This window comes from Aricia agestis, chromosome Z, assembly GCF_905147365.1.
Source record: "Aricia agestis chromosome Z, ilAriAges1.1, whole genome shotgun sequence".
Taxonomy (NCBI): domain Eukaryota; kingdom Metazoa; phylum Arthropoda; class Insecta; order Lepidoptera; family Lycaenidae; genus Aricia; species Aricia agestis.
This window is the reverse complement of record NC_056428.1, coordinates 6,327,857-6,346,408: the sequence shown is the minus strand read 5'-3', so window position 1 is coordinate 6,346,408 and position 18,552 is coordinate 6,327,857. Positions and strand designations below refer to the sequence as shown.

General features: G+C 38.5%; 1 protein-coding gene across 7 annotated transcripts in view; it reads left to right on the top strand.

Moving 5' to 3' along the window:
- The window catches only part of LOC121739396 (protein N-terminal asparagine amidohydrolase), a 101,065-nt gene extending 85,366 nt beyond the window's left edge, over window positions 1-15,699 (top strand). For 2 of the 7 annotated variants that reach the window (XM_042131853.1, XM_042131852.1), the window contains 6 exons: window positions 11,761-11,954; window positions 12,438-12,503; window positions 12,730-12,912; window positions 14,264-14,481; window positions 15,086-15,247; window positions 15,484-15,699. In XM_042131853.1, the coding sequence (XP_041987787.1) occupies window positions 11,768-11,954; window positions 12,438-12,503; window positions 12,730-12,912; window positions 14,264-14,481; window positions 15,086-15,247; window positions 15,484-15,609 (942 nt within the window). In that variant the 5' untranslated portion in view covers window positions 11,761-11,767 and the 3' untranslated portion in view covers window positions 15,610-15,699. Of the gene's footprint in view, window positions 1-235; window positions 323-1,529; window positions 1,675-2,368; window positions 2,453-11,760; window positions 11,955-12,437; window positions 12,504-12,729; window positions 12,913-14,263; window positions 14,482-15,085; window positions 15,248-15,483 lie in introns of those variants that run through there. The other 5 variants (XM_042131849.1, XM_042131851.1, XM_042131850.1 and 2 more) reach the window with 5 other exon arrangements.
- Window positions 15,700-18,552: the final 2,853 nt, after the last annotated feature.

The following is an 18,552-nucleotide window of genomic DNA, read 5'->3' as shown; positions in this document are numbered from 1 at the left end:
AAGTTCCATATAAAAAAAATATACAAGGTATTTTACAAGTCGCACGTCACGATTACGTATTTAATTTAGAATTTTGACAGTGAAATTAGCGAAGTTTCCTCGACGGTTTTTTCCTCGATAAACTCTACGGCCATAAGAAAATCGATTATAATAAAGACGTCTTTTGCCAAATCGTTGTGCTACTCCTAAACGGTAATAAAATCTCTAATAGCAAGTGCACAGCCGTAAAATTGTTATTAGATTTCCAACACGGATACGCTTATATTAGTCGAGGTTCGTGTTCAATTGTCACTGGACATAACTCCACAGCCTCGTCTGAATGGTAAGAACTATTCCCGTTTTTAAATTATTATAGGTCTATCAGAATCTGATGGCAAAAAGTGAGAAAATAAATTGACTCTAGCAATACCGGGGTAATTGGAATAAAACATTTTGATTCTTTTTTTCCTTTAGCGGCTTAGTCTGTGTGTGAAACATGCAAATATATAAAAAATTATCCAATGATCAAGGATATTTTTTGAAAATCTGCTGTCGAAAATTGCCATCAGATTCTGGTAGACTTATACCCTTTGGATGGTATTTTTTTAATCGTTATAACACGCTGATTTTGCTCCTGCCATTTATAATCTTTTTAACTGTAGCATCGTATCATTTTAATAGTAGTTTCATATAAGTTTTCACTCTCCTTTTTTCTGTTACAGATATATGATCCTATCATTCTTTCTTTCATCACTCCATTCGCAATTTCAGTTGTTTTGGTTTCTTATAGATCATTTTAATCGACTTTTTAAACATGCATCTTGCTATATCTTCGCCAGCAAGATGTTCCATCAAGCGAGTGCTACCCGCCGTGCGCACGCGCCTTCTATTAGCGTCAATTAGCGTTGCGCTCTGATCCCTTTGATCTATCGACCCAGCCACGTCGTCGTCCCAGCACTCATCTGATTATACTTTCTTAACACTGCGTATGTGAGTTCGTTTTGGTCATTCTTTCATATAGCAACGTCATTTGGTACTTTAATTATTAGGGTTTTCTGTCACGAACGACTATTTTAACTGTTGTTGAAATTACCTTTCTTATTTGTAAATCACGTCATTAAACAACAACGTGAATAATAATTACATTATGATGTTGTGTTGTCGTAATTTAGGTAACGTTTTCTTCAAAATCAAAACTTTTGTTTTAATTTCACTTATTTTTTAAAGCTATTTTCTAAATCCACGGTTATGTCCGCAATTGTTACGTGAGTACTGTTCACCCTGCAATCCTTCTTTTTTCGAAAAATTGCATTTCAGTTGATATTTTAATATGATTTTGAAGTACCTACTCACTCAATTTTGATAAAACGTTATCATGATTTAGCGAATATTTAGTCACAGTTGACACTCCTTGGTTTTAATCATAATTCCAAATGTGTAACATTCAAGGAAATGTGCCTTATATAAACACATAGTTGATAAGCTTAATTGCTTATAGCACGATATAGACATTATCTGAGCACCATTTCCAACATAATAACCACTATCAAAACAATAACAGTTCCCCGATAACCTATCGGTCTCTCAGTTCGATCTTCGTTCTGTGCTCATTAACTGCTCCCAGTGATTTTATTTCAACTGATTTCGAGTGATGTGTTTATGTGATTTCGTGTAGTACATGTGATTATTGTGGTGGTAGGTATTGTTTTTTACTACGCATGTATTTAAAACCTAGGCAAAACGATCATGTGCCATTTTATAGGTTGTGTTTTTTCTTTATTACTGGTGTGTGACGCGTGCTCTTAGGTCATTAAATAAAGATTTTAGAATCAATGCATTATCTATATGTACGTTATTCGAAGTATAATTATTGGTCTATTGTTGTATGACCCTCCATAATTTTATCGGTGTTAAATTGTTCGAGAGAGCGTGCTCCGGCTGATTGAGATTTTTTACGTCCGAATGGGCAGGTTCATCATTAATCATCTCTTGTTTGGAAGGACATTTGTGTGTTTGGAGAAAGACGTCGAAAGTATTTTTTGTGGCGCACAAAATGCACGGTCATGGTAGCATTGTTTTGGTGCAAATGCAACCATTGTCACCATGCAACGCCATCGGTGTTAGGAATTAGCATTTTACTACCTATTTTATTTTGTCTCATTTCTTCACTTTTTATTTACTCGTTAATGTCGCTTCTCGATTCGTTACCATCTACATGTATGATGTAACTCTACATTTCCCCTGTACATCCTGTAAGTTGAAACTTTTTGCTCACTTATTCATTCGTTTACTTTTCATTTAATCACGCTCCCTTCTTGATTTGCTTTCCGTTCAGTCGTCATTACTGTTTCATTCGTTCATCGTGACAGGTATATAGAAAGGCTTGGTGTTTTCAGGCGTTTAGCATGTTCTGGATGTCCCGGAGTCGATTGTGGGTGCCGCTTCTGTTCCTGGCCTCCCAGTGGTTCCAGCGGTGAGAATGAATAAGGCCAAAAATCCGACAGCATTGTCTCATTGAGGCCAAATATCCGACAGATTTTCAACACTTTGACTGCAACAAAAATAGGACGACATAAAAATATATAAGGTTCTCAGTTTTACCTATAATCCGCAATTTTTTTAACTGCTGATGCTACCTGGACAATATTTATTTAAACATTTACACACACATGACATTCAGTAAATAAAACAGTGGATCAGCATTTTACTATATGTATTTTATTGAAAGTTTTCTTAAAATTTGTGAAATAATAAAGTTTTTCACTTTATCATGGTCTGTAAGATATTGGAATTAGTACTTTTTAGTTTTTACTATCGCCTCATTTAGCTTTAATAATTATAAGAGATTTTTATATTCGTAAATAAGATATTTCTTCTGTATTTTATAACCATTTAGAACTATTTCATTTTATTTCTTTCATATTTCAATTGTATTTTTTTACTACATAATAATGTGTTTCTGACACGTTCTATTTAATTGAGATCATTAATTACTATTTATGAGTACTTGATGTGAAATGACTTGCAATGCAATAATAAATTAAATTGTTATTATTGATTTTCCTTGAAAATTATAAAAAACTGCAATACAATGCAAAGCAGTGCAATTGAGTATTTACTATAAAAATATTGTTTTTGTTGATACATTCTAGTACTAATTACTTTATCATAATGTTGATATTTTATTGGGTATTTACTACCAATTACTATCTATTTTGTTTATTGTTTTTCTAGATGTTAATAATATTTTTTATGACAATATATTTAATAGGTGCAATACTAATTAACTGTCTAGCAATATTAGTGACTTTTTGTGTATTTAACTATTGTTCATTAAAAACTAATTGAATAACACATATGCCAAGACCGTTTTGCCTATGGACTATGAGTCTATGACACGTTTTGTTTACGTGTGCGAATGCAATAATGCATTCCAAGTTGGCGAAGTGACACGCTGTACTTATATTAGTGATCGAAGGCTGTGACGCATTTATTTTTATAAAACTAGGGGGCAAACGAGCAAACGGGTCACCTGATGGAGAGCAACTTCCGCCGCCCATAGACGTTCGTAACATCAGAAGAGTAGCTGTGTTCCCGGTCTTTTAAGGGGCCATTCAAAACTGGTCATTAAATTGGCCTTTTTAATTGAGCCATTCAAAACTGGTCAGTATTTAGATACTACTCAAGAAGACACTTTGAATTGACTCATTTAAAAAAAAAACTGGACAAGTGCGAGTTGGACTCGCCCATTAAGGGTTCCGCAGCAGCAATAAGGTTTTTTTTATGAAATTAAGAGGTTTTTGATTTATTTTCATATTTCAGTTGATTTAATGAAAGTTAAACCTTAAGGTTTACCATTAATTATGACGTATAAAAACGTTGGTAGTTTTTGTAGTAATTTACATCTTTTTTTTTTTGACTTATCATTTGACTAATTTAGAATTTGGAGAGGGGGGGGGGGCACACATTTTACCACTTTGGAAGTGTCTCTCGCAAACTATTCAGGTTAGAAAAAAATGATATTAGAAACCTTAATATGATTTTTGAAGACCCATCCATTGATACCCCACACGCATAGTTTAGATGAAAACATTTTTTTTTTGTTTCAGTTGTATCTATGGAGACCCCTAAAATTTTTAATAATTTTTCCATTTTTGTATCAAAATCTTAAAGCGGTTCACAGGCTACATCTAAGTACTTACTAAGTTTCAATAGTATAGCTCTTATAGTTTCGGAAAAAGGTGGCTGTGACATATGGACGGACAGACAGACAGACACGACGAATGTACAAGGGTTCCTTTTTTGCCATTTGGCTACGGAACCCTAAAAAACATCTCATCCTCTCGTCCTAACTCGTAAGTAAAGTAGTCGTTGCAATCTGAACTGGTCCTAAGAGAGATCTGGTCCAGCATTTTCCCTTTTAAACCCTTTAGTTGTGCCAACTGCCGAATTTCATACCTGTCTATTTGCAGAATTCCCGTAAAAGGTGCTTAAGGTTTTAGGTTGGTACGTTTAATGTGGCTATAATTTACTTAACTTGGCTGTCGGAGTATGTAAATGTATGACACCGCGGTGACCCGCTGCTGCGGAGAATACATTATGGCGGACATTCGTAAATTTACTCGCTATATAAACGACGCGATTTCTCGCGACTTAGAGAATAGGGAATACTAAATAAATAATACACAGGTTGTAATAATACCATGGCCATGTTTTACCATACGGTAAAGCATGATTTTGACTAATGGTGCTCCCACACTGCTGTTACAAAATGTTTGTATACTGCATTTTGTAACATAAAAACATTTCCTAACAAATGTTGCCAATTATTGTTACATTTTGTTAGGAACTGTTAAATGTTATAAGGGGATATGTTATAATGTTATAATATTTTCTATAAGTGTAGGAGCACTTATAGAAAATATTTAGTAACATTTTATAACATTTAATTTCATTTAAATCTGGTATTGACTCACCTCATACTCCACCGTCGCCTATAAAATACCAAACAAAAGGTAACACGTCGTGCTTGATTTTGTTATAACTTATAAGTAATTTGTTTTGTTATAATTTGTTAACTAAAAGTTTACTAAACATTTTCTAACATGAAAACATTTTTAACATTTTTTAACATTTGTGACTAAATGTTTGAACATAATACTGGAATTAGCTTGAATTATCTGGTATAGTTTAAAACCTATATGATTATCTTTAAAAATATATAAATGAATAATGCCCGTTTTCACTTTTCACCAACATCACCTAAAATTTAGGTGTCCCATAAGCCAATATAAGGGACACCTAACGTCAGTTTTGTTTTCAACGACCGCGTTTAAGTGACACCAGCTAAACCATTATAATTTAAGGTATGAATTGACAACCCCGTAACTCTTAGGTGACGTATATCACTACATAGTATAAAAAAGTCGCTTTTCCTCCTCATGTCCCTTTGTTCCCTTTAATCTTTAAAACTACGCAACGGATTTTGATGCGGTTTTCTTTAATAGATAGAGTTAGACTAGCACGAGTCTGCGCATGAGTACCGAAAACTATTTCACCTCAATTTTTTTATACGATCCTCTTCAAATTGCCCTCATATTTTGTTTTCATTGTTTACTTATATCGTTTTTTTATCTTAGCAAAAGTAGACAAAAAATTGTGTTTTTTGTATGGCTCCAGGCTGTATCTCAAGAACTGCTATAGTTGACTTCTGAAATTCTCACAGATTGTGTTTATCTGTTGCCGCTATAAGAGAACAAATACTAAAAATAAAATAAAATTAATATTTAAGGGGGCTCCCATACAAGAAACTCCCATACAAAAAACACAATTTTTTGTTTACTTTTGCTAAGATAAAAAAAAGATATAAACAATGAATTTTTTTTAAATCTCTATTAATAATATTATTTAATATTGTATAGAGAATTTAAAAATATATATAACTTAGACATTATTATTTTTTTACATATATTTTTTTTTTGGGTCGAAAGTACCCAAATTTGTGATTTTTCAAACCTTTAAAAATTCATATCTTTAAAAATATTAACTTTATCGTGAAAAGTCATAGCATAGCACCTTTTTTATTGGTATTTCAATAAAGAATATAAAAAAAAATGTCCGGTTGAAAAATAACAATTCCTTGCTATTGTTTAAACAATGTTTGTTTAAACAATTGCGGAGAAATACCACGTCCTCACAGAAAACCGGCGTGAAACAACGCTTCCGCTGTGTTTCGCCGAGTAAGTGAGTTTACCGGAGGCCCAATCCCCTACCCTTTTCCTTTCCCTACCCTTTTCCTTTCCCTACCCTCCCCTATTTCCTTCCGTACCCTCCCCTATTCCCTTCCGTAACCTGCCCTATTCCCTTCCCTACCCTCCCCTATTACCCCTTAGAAGGCCGACAACGCACCTGCAGCTCTTCTGATGCTGCGAGTGTCCATGGGCGACGGAAGTTGCTTTCCATCAGGTGACCCGTTTGCTCGCTTGCCCCCTTATTTCATTTAAAAAAAAAAAAAAACGGCGCAGCAGCGGCGGCGCCTGTGAAAAGGGGTACAAGGATGAGTATGCAACGGCGGCGCGCCGCCGCGGTGGTGGTGCAGCTGCCGCTGCAGCGCGTGTGTAAAGGAAACACGCTAATGCTCGGTTCGCCTCCCTCACTGATGTAATGCTTGACTCTGTAACGTTACATTACAAGCGAATTCTCCCGGTGAGGGAGCACCTTTATGCGAATTACGACCCATTGAATCTTGATAACACTTCATAATAAACCTGAATATCGCGTCTTTTAAGTAAGGAATTTTCATAATCTTATATCTTTAAACGAGCAATTCTTGTATATAAATATATAATTGGAATCTCGGAATCGGCTCCAACGATTTTCACGAAATTTCGTATATAGGGGGTTTCGGGGGCGATAAATCGATCTAACTAGGAATAATTTTTAGAAAATGTCATTTTATTCGTGTTTTATCGAATACAATTATATATATATATATATATATATATATATATATATATATATATATATATATATATATATATATATATATATATATATATATATATATATATATATATTAAACTTTATTTTGTTTCAAAAATCTAAATGCGATATGACATGTACCTAATTATATTACGAATCTAATATAAAGTTAATAAGTATAAAACTAAACTATTTTAGAAATAAACACTAATATACATATACTATAAGTAAAAAATTAAATCTAGGTCGGAGGCTGCGGGCAAAGTGCCAATTACACTGGCAGCATTACCTCGTTGTATGGCCAAACTAATGCGCTGGCCGAGGTAAGCACCAGCCCTAGGGTCATTTGATTTGTCGACCAGTCTTTGGGATAAATCCTTAAATAGGACCTTTGCGCTGGGGCCCCACGGACCCAGGGTTTCAACACCAAAAGGCAGGAATATGAAGTCTTGGCCCAGGCATTCATATTTCCGCCTCTTGTTGGTCTCCGCGTTAGCAGCGGCCGCTCCCGCCTCCCTTGAGGTGGCCGTCACATGCGACGCCGCCAATGTGTCCACGCACGTGGCGTCCCAGACTAAAGGTCTGCCCCGGCTCCATGGAATGAGCGTCATTCCATCAGGTCTCTTGCCGTCGTCACGCGCGATACCGTTCGGCTCGAGTGTAGCCGGCACGTTGACGGTGGCAAGAGCCCTGCGGATGACGTCATTTATGGAGGCATGACGGGCCTGGCGGCCGGCACTCCGGCGGCAAGACAGTCCGTGGCGCCCCTGGCGGTCCACTGTGGTGCCGCAATGCCAGCGATGGGCTTCGGTGATTTCGGCACCTATACGCAAGCCGACTGAAACGTTGAAGGTGTGATTGTCCAAAAGTGTGCCTATATTGGATGATGGGATTGCCAGGAGCCAGTACCCCGATTCTGGCTCAGCGGAAGCCAAGAGACGCGCACGGTCTGCGGCGGACGAGCAATTTAGAAGGTTAAGTTTAGCCAAATTTAGTAGTGGTTCATCCCAATTTTTTTGGATGCTGGTATTGACTGGGATTTCGGCCGTACAGGTTTCACGCCATGTTTTTATAGCTTCGGTTAAGGAGTCAATGCCAACGCTGCCTAATGAATTGGTGACGATTTTTTTAAAAAGTGAGTTGATGCTATGGGCTGAAGAAAGGAACGCGGACAGCGACACACTAGCCACCGTTCTTATACCCAGGCCTCCGAACCGGATGGGCAGAGTAGCTTGAACCCAAGAGGTATCGGAGATTCGGCAGTTAAGAATATTGACTAATGTGTTTCTTAGGGTCTGGTCTAGTTGAGACAGTGAATCTGAATACTCCCATAAAGGACAGCACCTTAGAGCATATGTCAATTTGGGCACAAACAGACAGAAACGAATGATTTGATACGCCATATGGGACTTTATTGTCATGAGTTTGCCGGATGATTGTGAAAATTTGTTGTTTTGTTCCGAAATATAGGTGTTAAAGCCGTCGCTAAAAATGGGAGCACCTAGTAAGCGGAGGGACTCTTTACTAAGAATTTTGATGTTAGGGGACAAATTATTAAATTTTGATATCGTATCGGGTGATTGAACGACGGGATTATCATTATTAATAAAAAGTTCGCATTTAGAGAAATTAAGTTCCAAATCAATCGATTGGAATTTCTCTATTAGGGATTGTAAGTCAAGTAGGACTGTGGCTGCGTCTCCACCGAGGGTCCCATCATCCAGGTACCAAATGTTGAATTCTGAAGAAAGAGATGTGATGATCGAATGTATGGTGAGACTAAAAATAGCTGGGCCCAGAGGATCGCCTTGCTGGCAACCGGTAGAGGAAAGCAAAAGATCGCTCCTATATATAAGTGATGAATCCGAACCATAGCATTGTAAGATGTATTCTTGGATTTCTGGCACGTGTTTTTGAACTTCTCTCAGAAGAGCACTTCTAGAGATAGAATTAAAAGCATTTTTCACGTCAACTTTAAGGACTACTTGCCCCGTTTTGGCTTTTATATAGGTACGGAGTGCGTGGACGGCAGCCTCACAGCCACCCTTACTACCAAAACCGAGTTGAACAGGTTGAAAAGTGTCCGTCAGCTTACGCGAAATATATTTACAGCAGATTTTAGAAGCAATTCTTCGGTAGGTGCAGCCGACAGCTATAGGGCGGATGCTACCGTCTTTTTTTTTTAAGGCACACAAATTGGCGCCATATAAGATGTTTGTAACATTATGAGGAACCTTGCCAGATAGCATGAGGTTAATTAAGTCTGTCAGGTCTGCTAGAAGTGCTCTGGCGGAGTCTCCCGGAGTACAGATTAGGTCCTTCAAGTGCTGCGGACTTAAGCCATCGTACCCACTGGCCGATCCTGTCCTGAAGGACATAATGGCGTGCTTTATATCTTTTACTGAGGCCTGTACCGGTTCTACAGCGGTGCTGGATGGAAGTGGTTTGGTGGGTGGAGGAAGTGAGGGGTGTTTATGGCGGAGAGCTTCAAGGGTATGTTCATCGTACGGAGCTATTGAATCATTGGAGAAAAGCAGGTTGGCAGCGCCTTTAAGGTCTCCGTCACTGATCTTTGATTCTATTTTATGTGTTGAACTATGCGAAATGGTTAGATGCGGACGTGGGTTATCATGGGGGTTAATCGATAGTGAATGGTTGACAGTGTGGTTGTTAATAGTGGAGCAGTTGTTTTTAATTATTGAAGTTAGTGACCGTTTTTTATCTTGTATAGCGTGGAGAATGTTGTATGAAAAACAAAGGAGGTTTTCCCACTGCTTGCAGCAACCGGGGTTAGAAATAACGTCTCTAATTACCGATGAAAGGTGCTTGGCTACCTGAATCCTAGCACCTTTAGGGATACGTTTTAAAATAGGGATTGACGACTTATAATTTGAAATTGTTTGCCAAAATGGGATTTCGGTTGATGATGGGGGTATCGAGGATGTACTACTGAGGTTTGCGTTGTGATTGTGCGTCTTACCTAAATGTATATTCAAACCTTTTACCCCTTTGAAAGACCGGTCGCAGGTCGGACAACGTATGAAATTAACCGGCGCTCCCGCGGTCTCCGACATTATTTATCAAACCGCTAATCTAAAAAGATAATAATATTATAAAGGACGCGTAAAAACTAATATGTAAACAGTACAATAAAATAGGCTTATAATAAAATAAAAAGATATAGCTAAAATAATTATTCACTAACCATCCTTAAAAAATTAAATAGGCTAAAAACAAACACTCATAATAACTAATTATAAACACTTAAGCATGCAATAGTTCATTTTAGTACAAAAAAAAAATAATTCCATCATCATCCATTCTACACGTATGCAGTCCAGGGAGACCGACTCAACGTGATGTGTGGGATGATATTGATCATCAATTTCGTCGTCGAAGTGTTTTGTCGTCCGCGGACGACTAGCAGCAGCCTTTCGTCGTGGGTACTGGGTACTGGTACATTCGAAACTGGCAGAGCATTGCCTGGCTAAACTAGCTAGACTCAGTATAGGTACTTCACGTTATTTATCCGATTTATAGAAATATGAAATCAGATTAATTCCAAAACGATGTGTTCGCTAAACAAAGAAAATTTTGTTGAAAATCAATTTTTCCTTATTGATGGTTTGAATTTGACACCAATGTCAGTCTCTGAAAATTTTTCATTTACTTATCTTGTATTTTCCAATTTTCCTGCTCAATGTATCACTTATATATATATATATATATATATATATATATATATATATATATATATATATATAATTGGAATCTCGGAATCGGCTTCAACGATTTTCATGAAATTTAGTATAAAGGGGGTTTCGGGGGCGACAAATTGATCTAGCTAGGAATTATTATTAGAAAATGTCATTTTATTCGTGTTTTATCGAATACCGAGCAAAGCTCGGTCAAATAGCTAGTTATTATAATATAATATGCAAAGTCATAAACGTGGTAATAATGTAAATTAATGTAGATCATCATTGTTAATGTGGCGCCTTGTTATATTGGCTCCAGACTATCAGAAATGTAATACTTAATTATTATTTTTGCTGTCGATGCTTTATTATTCTCAACATATTTATTAGCAAAAAGTGTCACAAGAACTAATTGCAAAAAACCTTAACTGCTTTACTATTTAATAGATATACAACTTCAAGAGATTAAAAACTTACGAGATGTGTCATGTGACTTCCTGTATTCAAAAGCTAACTAATCCAGGTTTAGTTCATTTCATTCATTTGAATGATACCCCCATTTAAATGAATGAAATGAACTAAAACTGGTAGTAAGTATGTCAAAAAATTAAACTCCAGAAAATTTGACGAAATAAACTTTTCATTAAGTACTTTGTATTTCTTTATTATTACCGTGTGATAATATAAGCTTGCTCAACTTAACAACTTAACCGCTAATAGCGGTAAGACCGCCAATTTGCCAAAAGAGGCACAAGTTACAAGTTGGAAGCCGGCGACATGAAGCGGCAGCAGACGACGAGTCGCGACACTACTGGGGTCTATGTATTTCTATGAAATACCCTGCGCAGCTACTAGCGACACGAAGCTATAGCGACACTTTCATAGAAAAACATAGAAACAGTAGTGTCGCGACGACACGTCGTCTGCTGCCGCTTCATGTCGCCCGCTGCCAACTGGCACCTTTAGTTTTACTGTAAACTCTATACAAGGGACACAATCTCCACATCCTAAAGCATTATGAATTGGATCGATGCACCCTGTATATTTTTTTTAGTTTGTGTGCAAATAAAATAATAATCTATATATTTTCATTTGTTTGCAGCGTGAGTATGGTGGTGGTGTTGAACGGCGTGCTGGCGGACGAGTGCCCGACGTCGGTGCGGGCGCTGCTGGCGGCGCACCCGGGGTACCGGGACGCGGCGGCGCAGCTGCTGGCCGGGGCGCCGCGCGTCGTCGGCCCCCAGGGTCTGCTGTACGTCGCGCAGCGGGAGATGGCGGCCGCGGTGCCGCACGACAGTGAGTAGCTTTAAGGTGCTTCACCGGGAGCATTTGCAATAATTTGAATATACCAATCACGTTCACGACCCACAAAATTATGGTCGTGTAAATGAAGTATGGCCTCTGCCACGAAATTAACGGGCAACGGAGCGCGAGCGGGAGCAGTAGCGGCGGCGCGGGAAGCTGTGAAGTATGCCGCGCGCCGCTCGCCGCGCCACCGCGCTGCCTTCATATACTGGTAATTGGTAAATCTATGTATACTTTCGAACGCGTCACTCTCGCGCCGCCACCGCTACCGCTCCGCTGCCCGCTGATTTCGAGGCTGAGGCCTTAGAATTTCATATTATGGAACCAAATGCACTTGCAGCAGAATTTCTACCAACCGAAATTACGCAACTAAAGTCTCCGAATCCTATTTGAATGGAAAAAGTGAATCGTCCTGAAGAATAAACCTAATTTAGTAAATTAATAAATATGTTATCGATGTTTTATCTATTTCAGAGAACGTCACTATCATAGGATCGGACGACGCCACAACATGTATAATAGTCATAGTCAAGCATTCAGGTAAATTATTATATAAGGTAAAATATTTCCACCCTTTTCCGTGCAACTTTATTTTAAAATTTGTTAATAGCGGTGGAACCGTTCTCCGAGATAATAATTAACTATCCTTCGTCCTAATACTATTATATTTATATCACCATACCAAATTATATTAAAATCGATTGAGCGTATTAAGAGTAAAGTGTTTTTTTTTTATTACTAATATTATGTGTTTTATAATTTTCAGGTTCAGGCGCAGTCTCGCTGGCGCACTTCGACGGCTCGGGCACGGCGGAGGCGGCGGCGGCGATGGTGGCGAAGACGCAGCAGCTCGCGGTCGGCTATCCCGAGGGCCGGCTCGAGCTGCAGCTCGTCGGCGGCTTCACCGACCCCCACAGATACTCCGACAAGCTGTTCGCTAATATCATGCGTGAGTATTCAGCTTCAGCTCAGCCCAAATGTCAATCTATCTCCTGGTGCTGACTTCTCACGGCGCGTAATATCGCCAGCCGCGCCGCGCCGAGACGATTTTTAAACTGTACGAGTTCTCGCCTGTCATATGTACACCTTGAGTCACTACCTTCATACGGCGCGTGGCTCGAGTTGGCGCGGCGCGGCTCGTGATATTACGCGCCGTGAGAAGCCGGCATAGGACGCTCAACGCTGACGCCCATGCCACGGCCTATACGGCGGCTTATTTATATTTAAATATATCTAAAGGCATCACCGAACCCCACAGATACTCCTACAAGCTGTTCGCTAATATCATGCGTGAGTATCACCTTCAGCTTAAACCTGGATTTATATATAGGCCGTATAGGCCGCCCTCACTAATGCAGCCAAGGTGAAGCAACGTCCTAAAGCCCCTAAGGGGAGGTAGATTTCGTACGTTTTGATTCGATTTTGTTCTCCTTTACACAATCAAAAATCGAATCAACTGAATCTCAGTAGGATTTGCGGGGTCGCTGCTGGTAAAGGAGAACTGTCAAAAATGGCGTTTTTGTATGATGACAGCGTTGGTTCCTTTTTTCGCCACGTGCATTTAAAGCATTGTCGAGCTCTATGGTTAAATATGGCGTCTTGATGGTGTCCATTTTTAACTTTGACCAAATATTTGACATTTTGCATTGTAGTTAAAGTTCTAGTTAAAGTTCCAGTTATAGTTAAAGTAAGTTGGTGCAACCCACCCTTAACAATATGTATACAGTATGTACGCATGATAGGTAATGACTTAATGAGTTTCTGTGTCTGGAATAACGTACACTATACAGACAGACAAGTGATAATTAAATTTGTCGCGAAGGTCGTTCCATCTGTCAGGGTGCCAAATACCGTACCGTCATGTTACAATTGGGCGTGGGCAGCAGCACGCTAATTCTCATAACGATCCTATTACAACAGAGTAGGGTTTAGAATTGAAAGACATTTAGCTGCACTATGTGATCGAATTTATCGCTCATAGATCCTCGTAAAATTGGGAATGCAGATAATGTCGCATATAATATTAAGTATAGGGTTTATTAAAATTATTATTGGACTTTTGATTAACTTGAAATAATTTAATAGATTGTTGTAGACGCCTGAAGGCAGATACAAATCAATATTTTGCGAAGTTTTTGAAAATCTAAAAAATAAAACATAATATAGAAATAAGCAAAAAAGCAACTCATATTTTTTTCCTTTCAATCTACTATCATTCCTTTTTAGTAATAAAACAAACATACTTAAATCATAATTTTATTCCTTCCAGTTAAAAACATAAATCATAATTTTATTTTCAGTGTCGTTCCACCGTCTGACCGAGGAGATAGACCTGACTCTCGCGTGCTGCTGCGAGCTCAACACGGCGCTCGGGGGCTCCGCTCCGGCGCCTCTGGTGACGGGCGTGGGGCTCGACCTGCGCGCCGGGGAAATCTTCCCCGCCAACTTCCCTGATAAGGGCCCCGAACTGCCGCTGCGCAGCGCGAGAGCCTTCACCGGCGGGCCCAACTCGACGCAAGTAAGTGTCGTCCGACGCGTTCCTTTATGGGAGGGGGTGATTTTTGGGAAAACTCTGTTAGTTAGGGTCAATTAGGGCTTGGAAACCTGGTTAATCTTCGTAAACCTGTTCGTTAGAAAAGAGTATATTTATTTCGATTCCGCTCTGATGGACTGGATAACTCGACGCAGGTAAGTCGCCCGCGTGATCGCCGCCCCCAATGAGGGTTGTCGATATATTATCATTTGCCACCCTACCCTCACCGGCTTCATCCACCCATGTCTTCAATTGCTTGCGATCTCGTGGTGTAGCGACCGGGCTGCTCGGTCACGCGGACTCATATAAATCTAGTTTTAATATGCGAGTTTCACCAAAAAGTCCCCTAAACCCCCCAAAATGAAGGATGTTTGGCGCTATGTAGCCGTAGGGTCGTTCATGTCGAAATGTCGTGTCCTAGTTCCGACAGACATATGAAAGCTGTACAGTGACAATTAAAAGCTATTTCGTGACATATGGCAGCTATTTGAGAAGACAATTGACACGATAGACCCTACGGGCTACGGCTACAAAACAAAGAAGAAGAGAAAAGCGCCATCTATAATCTGTAAATAAATCACAATTTCAGGTGCTGGACATATACGACAACGGCATCGGTATGCTGCGCATCGGCCCGTTCAACTACGACCCCCTGCGCAGCGTAGACCTGTGGCTGCAGCAGTCGGACGAGTTCATCCTGCAGCACCTCAGCACCACGCCCACGCTGGAACCGCCGCACTTCGTACATAACGTGAGAGATAAATAATGCCTTAACAATATAGCAAAAAAAATATTTTTTGTGGAGCTTTAGAGCGTCTGACAGAGCGACTAAGGGCCTGAGAGAATAAGGGCCTGATTCACCACGTCCTGATAAGGCTATCCAACACTTAACTTGACAGATAGAGTATGGAGAATCTGCCAAATAAGTGGTGAAATATGCTCTAAATGTCTAAAGCAGTATAAAATGCTTTAATTTATGATTTCCAGATCCGCATGATGCTCAAGTTCATCCAGCAGCATCCTTTCCCCGCTGTGACAGTGTTTCCCGAAAACCGCGCGCACTACTACCGCCGCGACGAGCAGACCGGCTGCTGGATGCCCGTGAGGTTCTAGCTGTAGACAACACTAGCGTAAACAACTACGGAACCCTAAAACGCGCTACGAGCATAGACAATATGTACCAGCGAAGAAGCGTATACAACAGTTCTATATAAAATATCTACTATAACAGTAGCATATAAAAATATATCTACCAGCGACTAAGTGTAGACAACGGTTCTAGACATAGACTACAGCATAGATAATATCTACGCGATATCGCGTCGCGGCTCGTGAGAAGCAGACCGGCTGTTTGGTTCTAGCCATAGACAACACGAATAGAGACAAATGACAATAGGGCCGGTATAAATAGTACTCAAGATGCATCTCGGTCTCAAGACACGGTTTAGGCTCTGTGATTGGTTGGCTGTCAAAATTTGTACCAATCACAGAGCCGAACCGCGTCTTGAGACCGGGTTGCATCTTAAGTACTGACTATTTATAAGCATCTTAGCATAGACAACCAGACCGACTGCTGTCTGTTCTAGCCGTAGACAAATAGTACCGTCTAAGCATAGACAGTTCTGCAGCTGCAGATTTTTAAATAAGAAAAAGTATGTAGACTATGTACATGTTGAACCATTAATAACGCACAATAATGTAGAATCAACGTATCTTGTCATCAAATGTATGTTGTAATCATCGATCATATGACAATGACACAATGTGTCCATTGCCGCTTATTTTATCTTCTCTAATATAATTGTCATTAAATTAAAAACATATCATAGATAATAAGTACGATAATATGTAAAAATATAGAATTATTTCCACTACTTATTTGTATACCGTGCTTCAAACGCATTCCACTAAAGTAGTAATAAAAACTGACTGGTTTTTAAAATACTACAGTAAAACCATATTGTGACGGTCCAGCTTGTAGATGCAAAAGGGAACGGGAAGGCGATTGTAAAATCTGGTATCACCAACCTAAAACTTAAAATTGATTTGAATTGACATGACGTGCTGCCTATTATAGTTCCTGCACGTTAGGGCTATAACTCACCGGGTCATATTCACAGCCAGTGACATTACCACCTCTACGTCGCTGCAAAGCGTTGTTTTTAAACTTAACTTTAAGAAAAACACCGCTTTGCAGTTTGCAGTTGCTTGGACGTTGCCATGGTAACATCACTGGCTACGTCGCGTTGGCTTCCCGGTGAGTTATTATAGCCCTTATGTACAAAGCAAGTACTGTCTTAATGCTGTACTAAACGGTGGTGTTGTCTGGTTAGAGAATGTTTTTAAAAATTAAACTTAAAATATAATATGTATCACTAGATTCACTAGTGATTTCAAATTCTTTGTTGTATAGTTTTTTTTTATTTAGTGAGCACCTAATTTTTGTAAATATAATTATAATATAGAGTTTATATTAATTGTATATTTTGACTTTCTTATAGGAAATTACAAATGATAAGACGTGAATATGTTAATTACTTATAAAAGAATGAAATCTTTACATCACATCAAAATGAGACTTCTATTCTATCTGACCCAAAAAAGGAAGTAGATTACAATATTATGTATGACATGTTTTAAATAGGGAAGATGCGATATTTTTATTCTTGTGTTTATTTTAAAGAACTCTATGTAGAATATAGACCACAAGTATATTAAAAAATTAAAACACTGGAATTTACTAAAAAAATGCGGTTTAAAATTTTTTATTTAAATTTTGGCGCCAAAACGGATCTATAGTCTGTATGACGTCACTACTGTCCTGCCCCGCGTTCCATTTTAGCAATAAAAACGATCAAAACGCTCAAAATGGAGGCATTTTGAACGTTTTGATCGTCTTAACGCTAAATGGAACGCGGGGTTAGCAGGTGTGACGTCACTGTTCAGTGACGTCACACGGTGTGACAGAACCATTGCAGTGGCCCTCATTTTAATATTTTATATTTTTTTCACATTTTAATAACAAAATTTTCATAAATATTATATTTGCATGGTAAGAAAATTATATTGTTATATTTTTGTCATCCATGAATTAAGAATATTATTATTAAATGATAGATTAAGAAGCGGAGATAAAATAATTGTAAATTATTAGTATTTAGGCAGTTTGCTTTAGAAATTGAGTATGCATTAGTAGAATATATTCACAATATGACGCTAGTTATGTTGTAAATAATTATTGGTCGCTATATTGTAAGCTAGTTAAATGGAGTTACTAGTTATTGTTTTGAAATATGACAATTATATTGAGTGTTTATTGATGTGTTGTTTTAATTTGTTTCTATTTAGTTTTTAATTGAATCATTCATTCAATTGTAACTCAACTTGGGGAAAACCGGCATATTTTATTTGAAGTTGGCTTTGAGCTGCCCCTATTTCTTTTGTAATGACTCTAGAATGACGGTGTTCACAGTAGATGACAAAGTAATCTTTTATAAACCTAATACAGACGTTAGATGTCCCCACGTATTAATTGTGTGGCAAATATAGTTGATATTTCAAAGAAACATCTTGTAGACCATTTGTAGACGGACTTTCCTAGTCTTTGGGGCAAGTCCGTCTAAAGGCGGTTTTTGACATCGTATATGGTTTTGAGGGCACTTGTGAACCGCAACATACTGCTTACAATTATTTAACGTATTATTATTCGGTAGATTGTAATCTATCGAAGTGAAAATCAAAGTGAATACAGTTTTAATCACGTTACTACGCAGCCGGCTAATCACTTGCACTAGTTACTACCTGCCCTAATTACTTGCAAGTTGCACTTATTACTAATGAAAGTGAAAACGGGCCTTTAGACCTGACGTAATATGAAAACGCTTCCCGCCATTTACTCGACACTGGCACAGTATAGCAATAATAAATGTCATATTGCTATACTGTGACACTGGCCATGGTTTTATAGCCGAAGTGGCATAATAAGAAAAAAAAGAGGAAGAAGAGTTATGTTAGTTGACAGTAACATTTTGACAAAAGACAGAATACATTTCACCA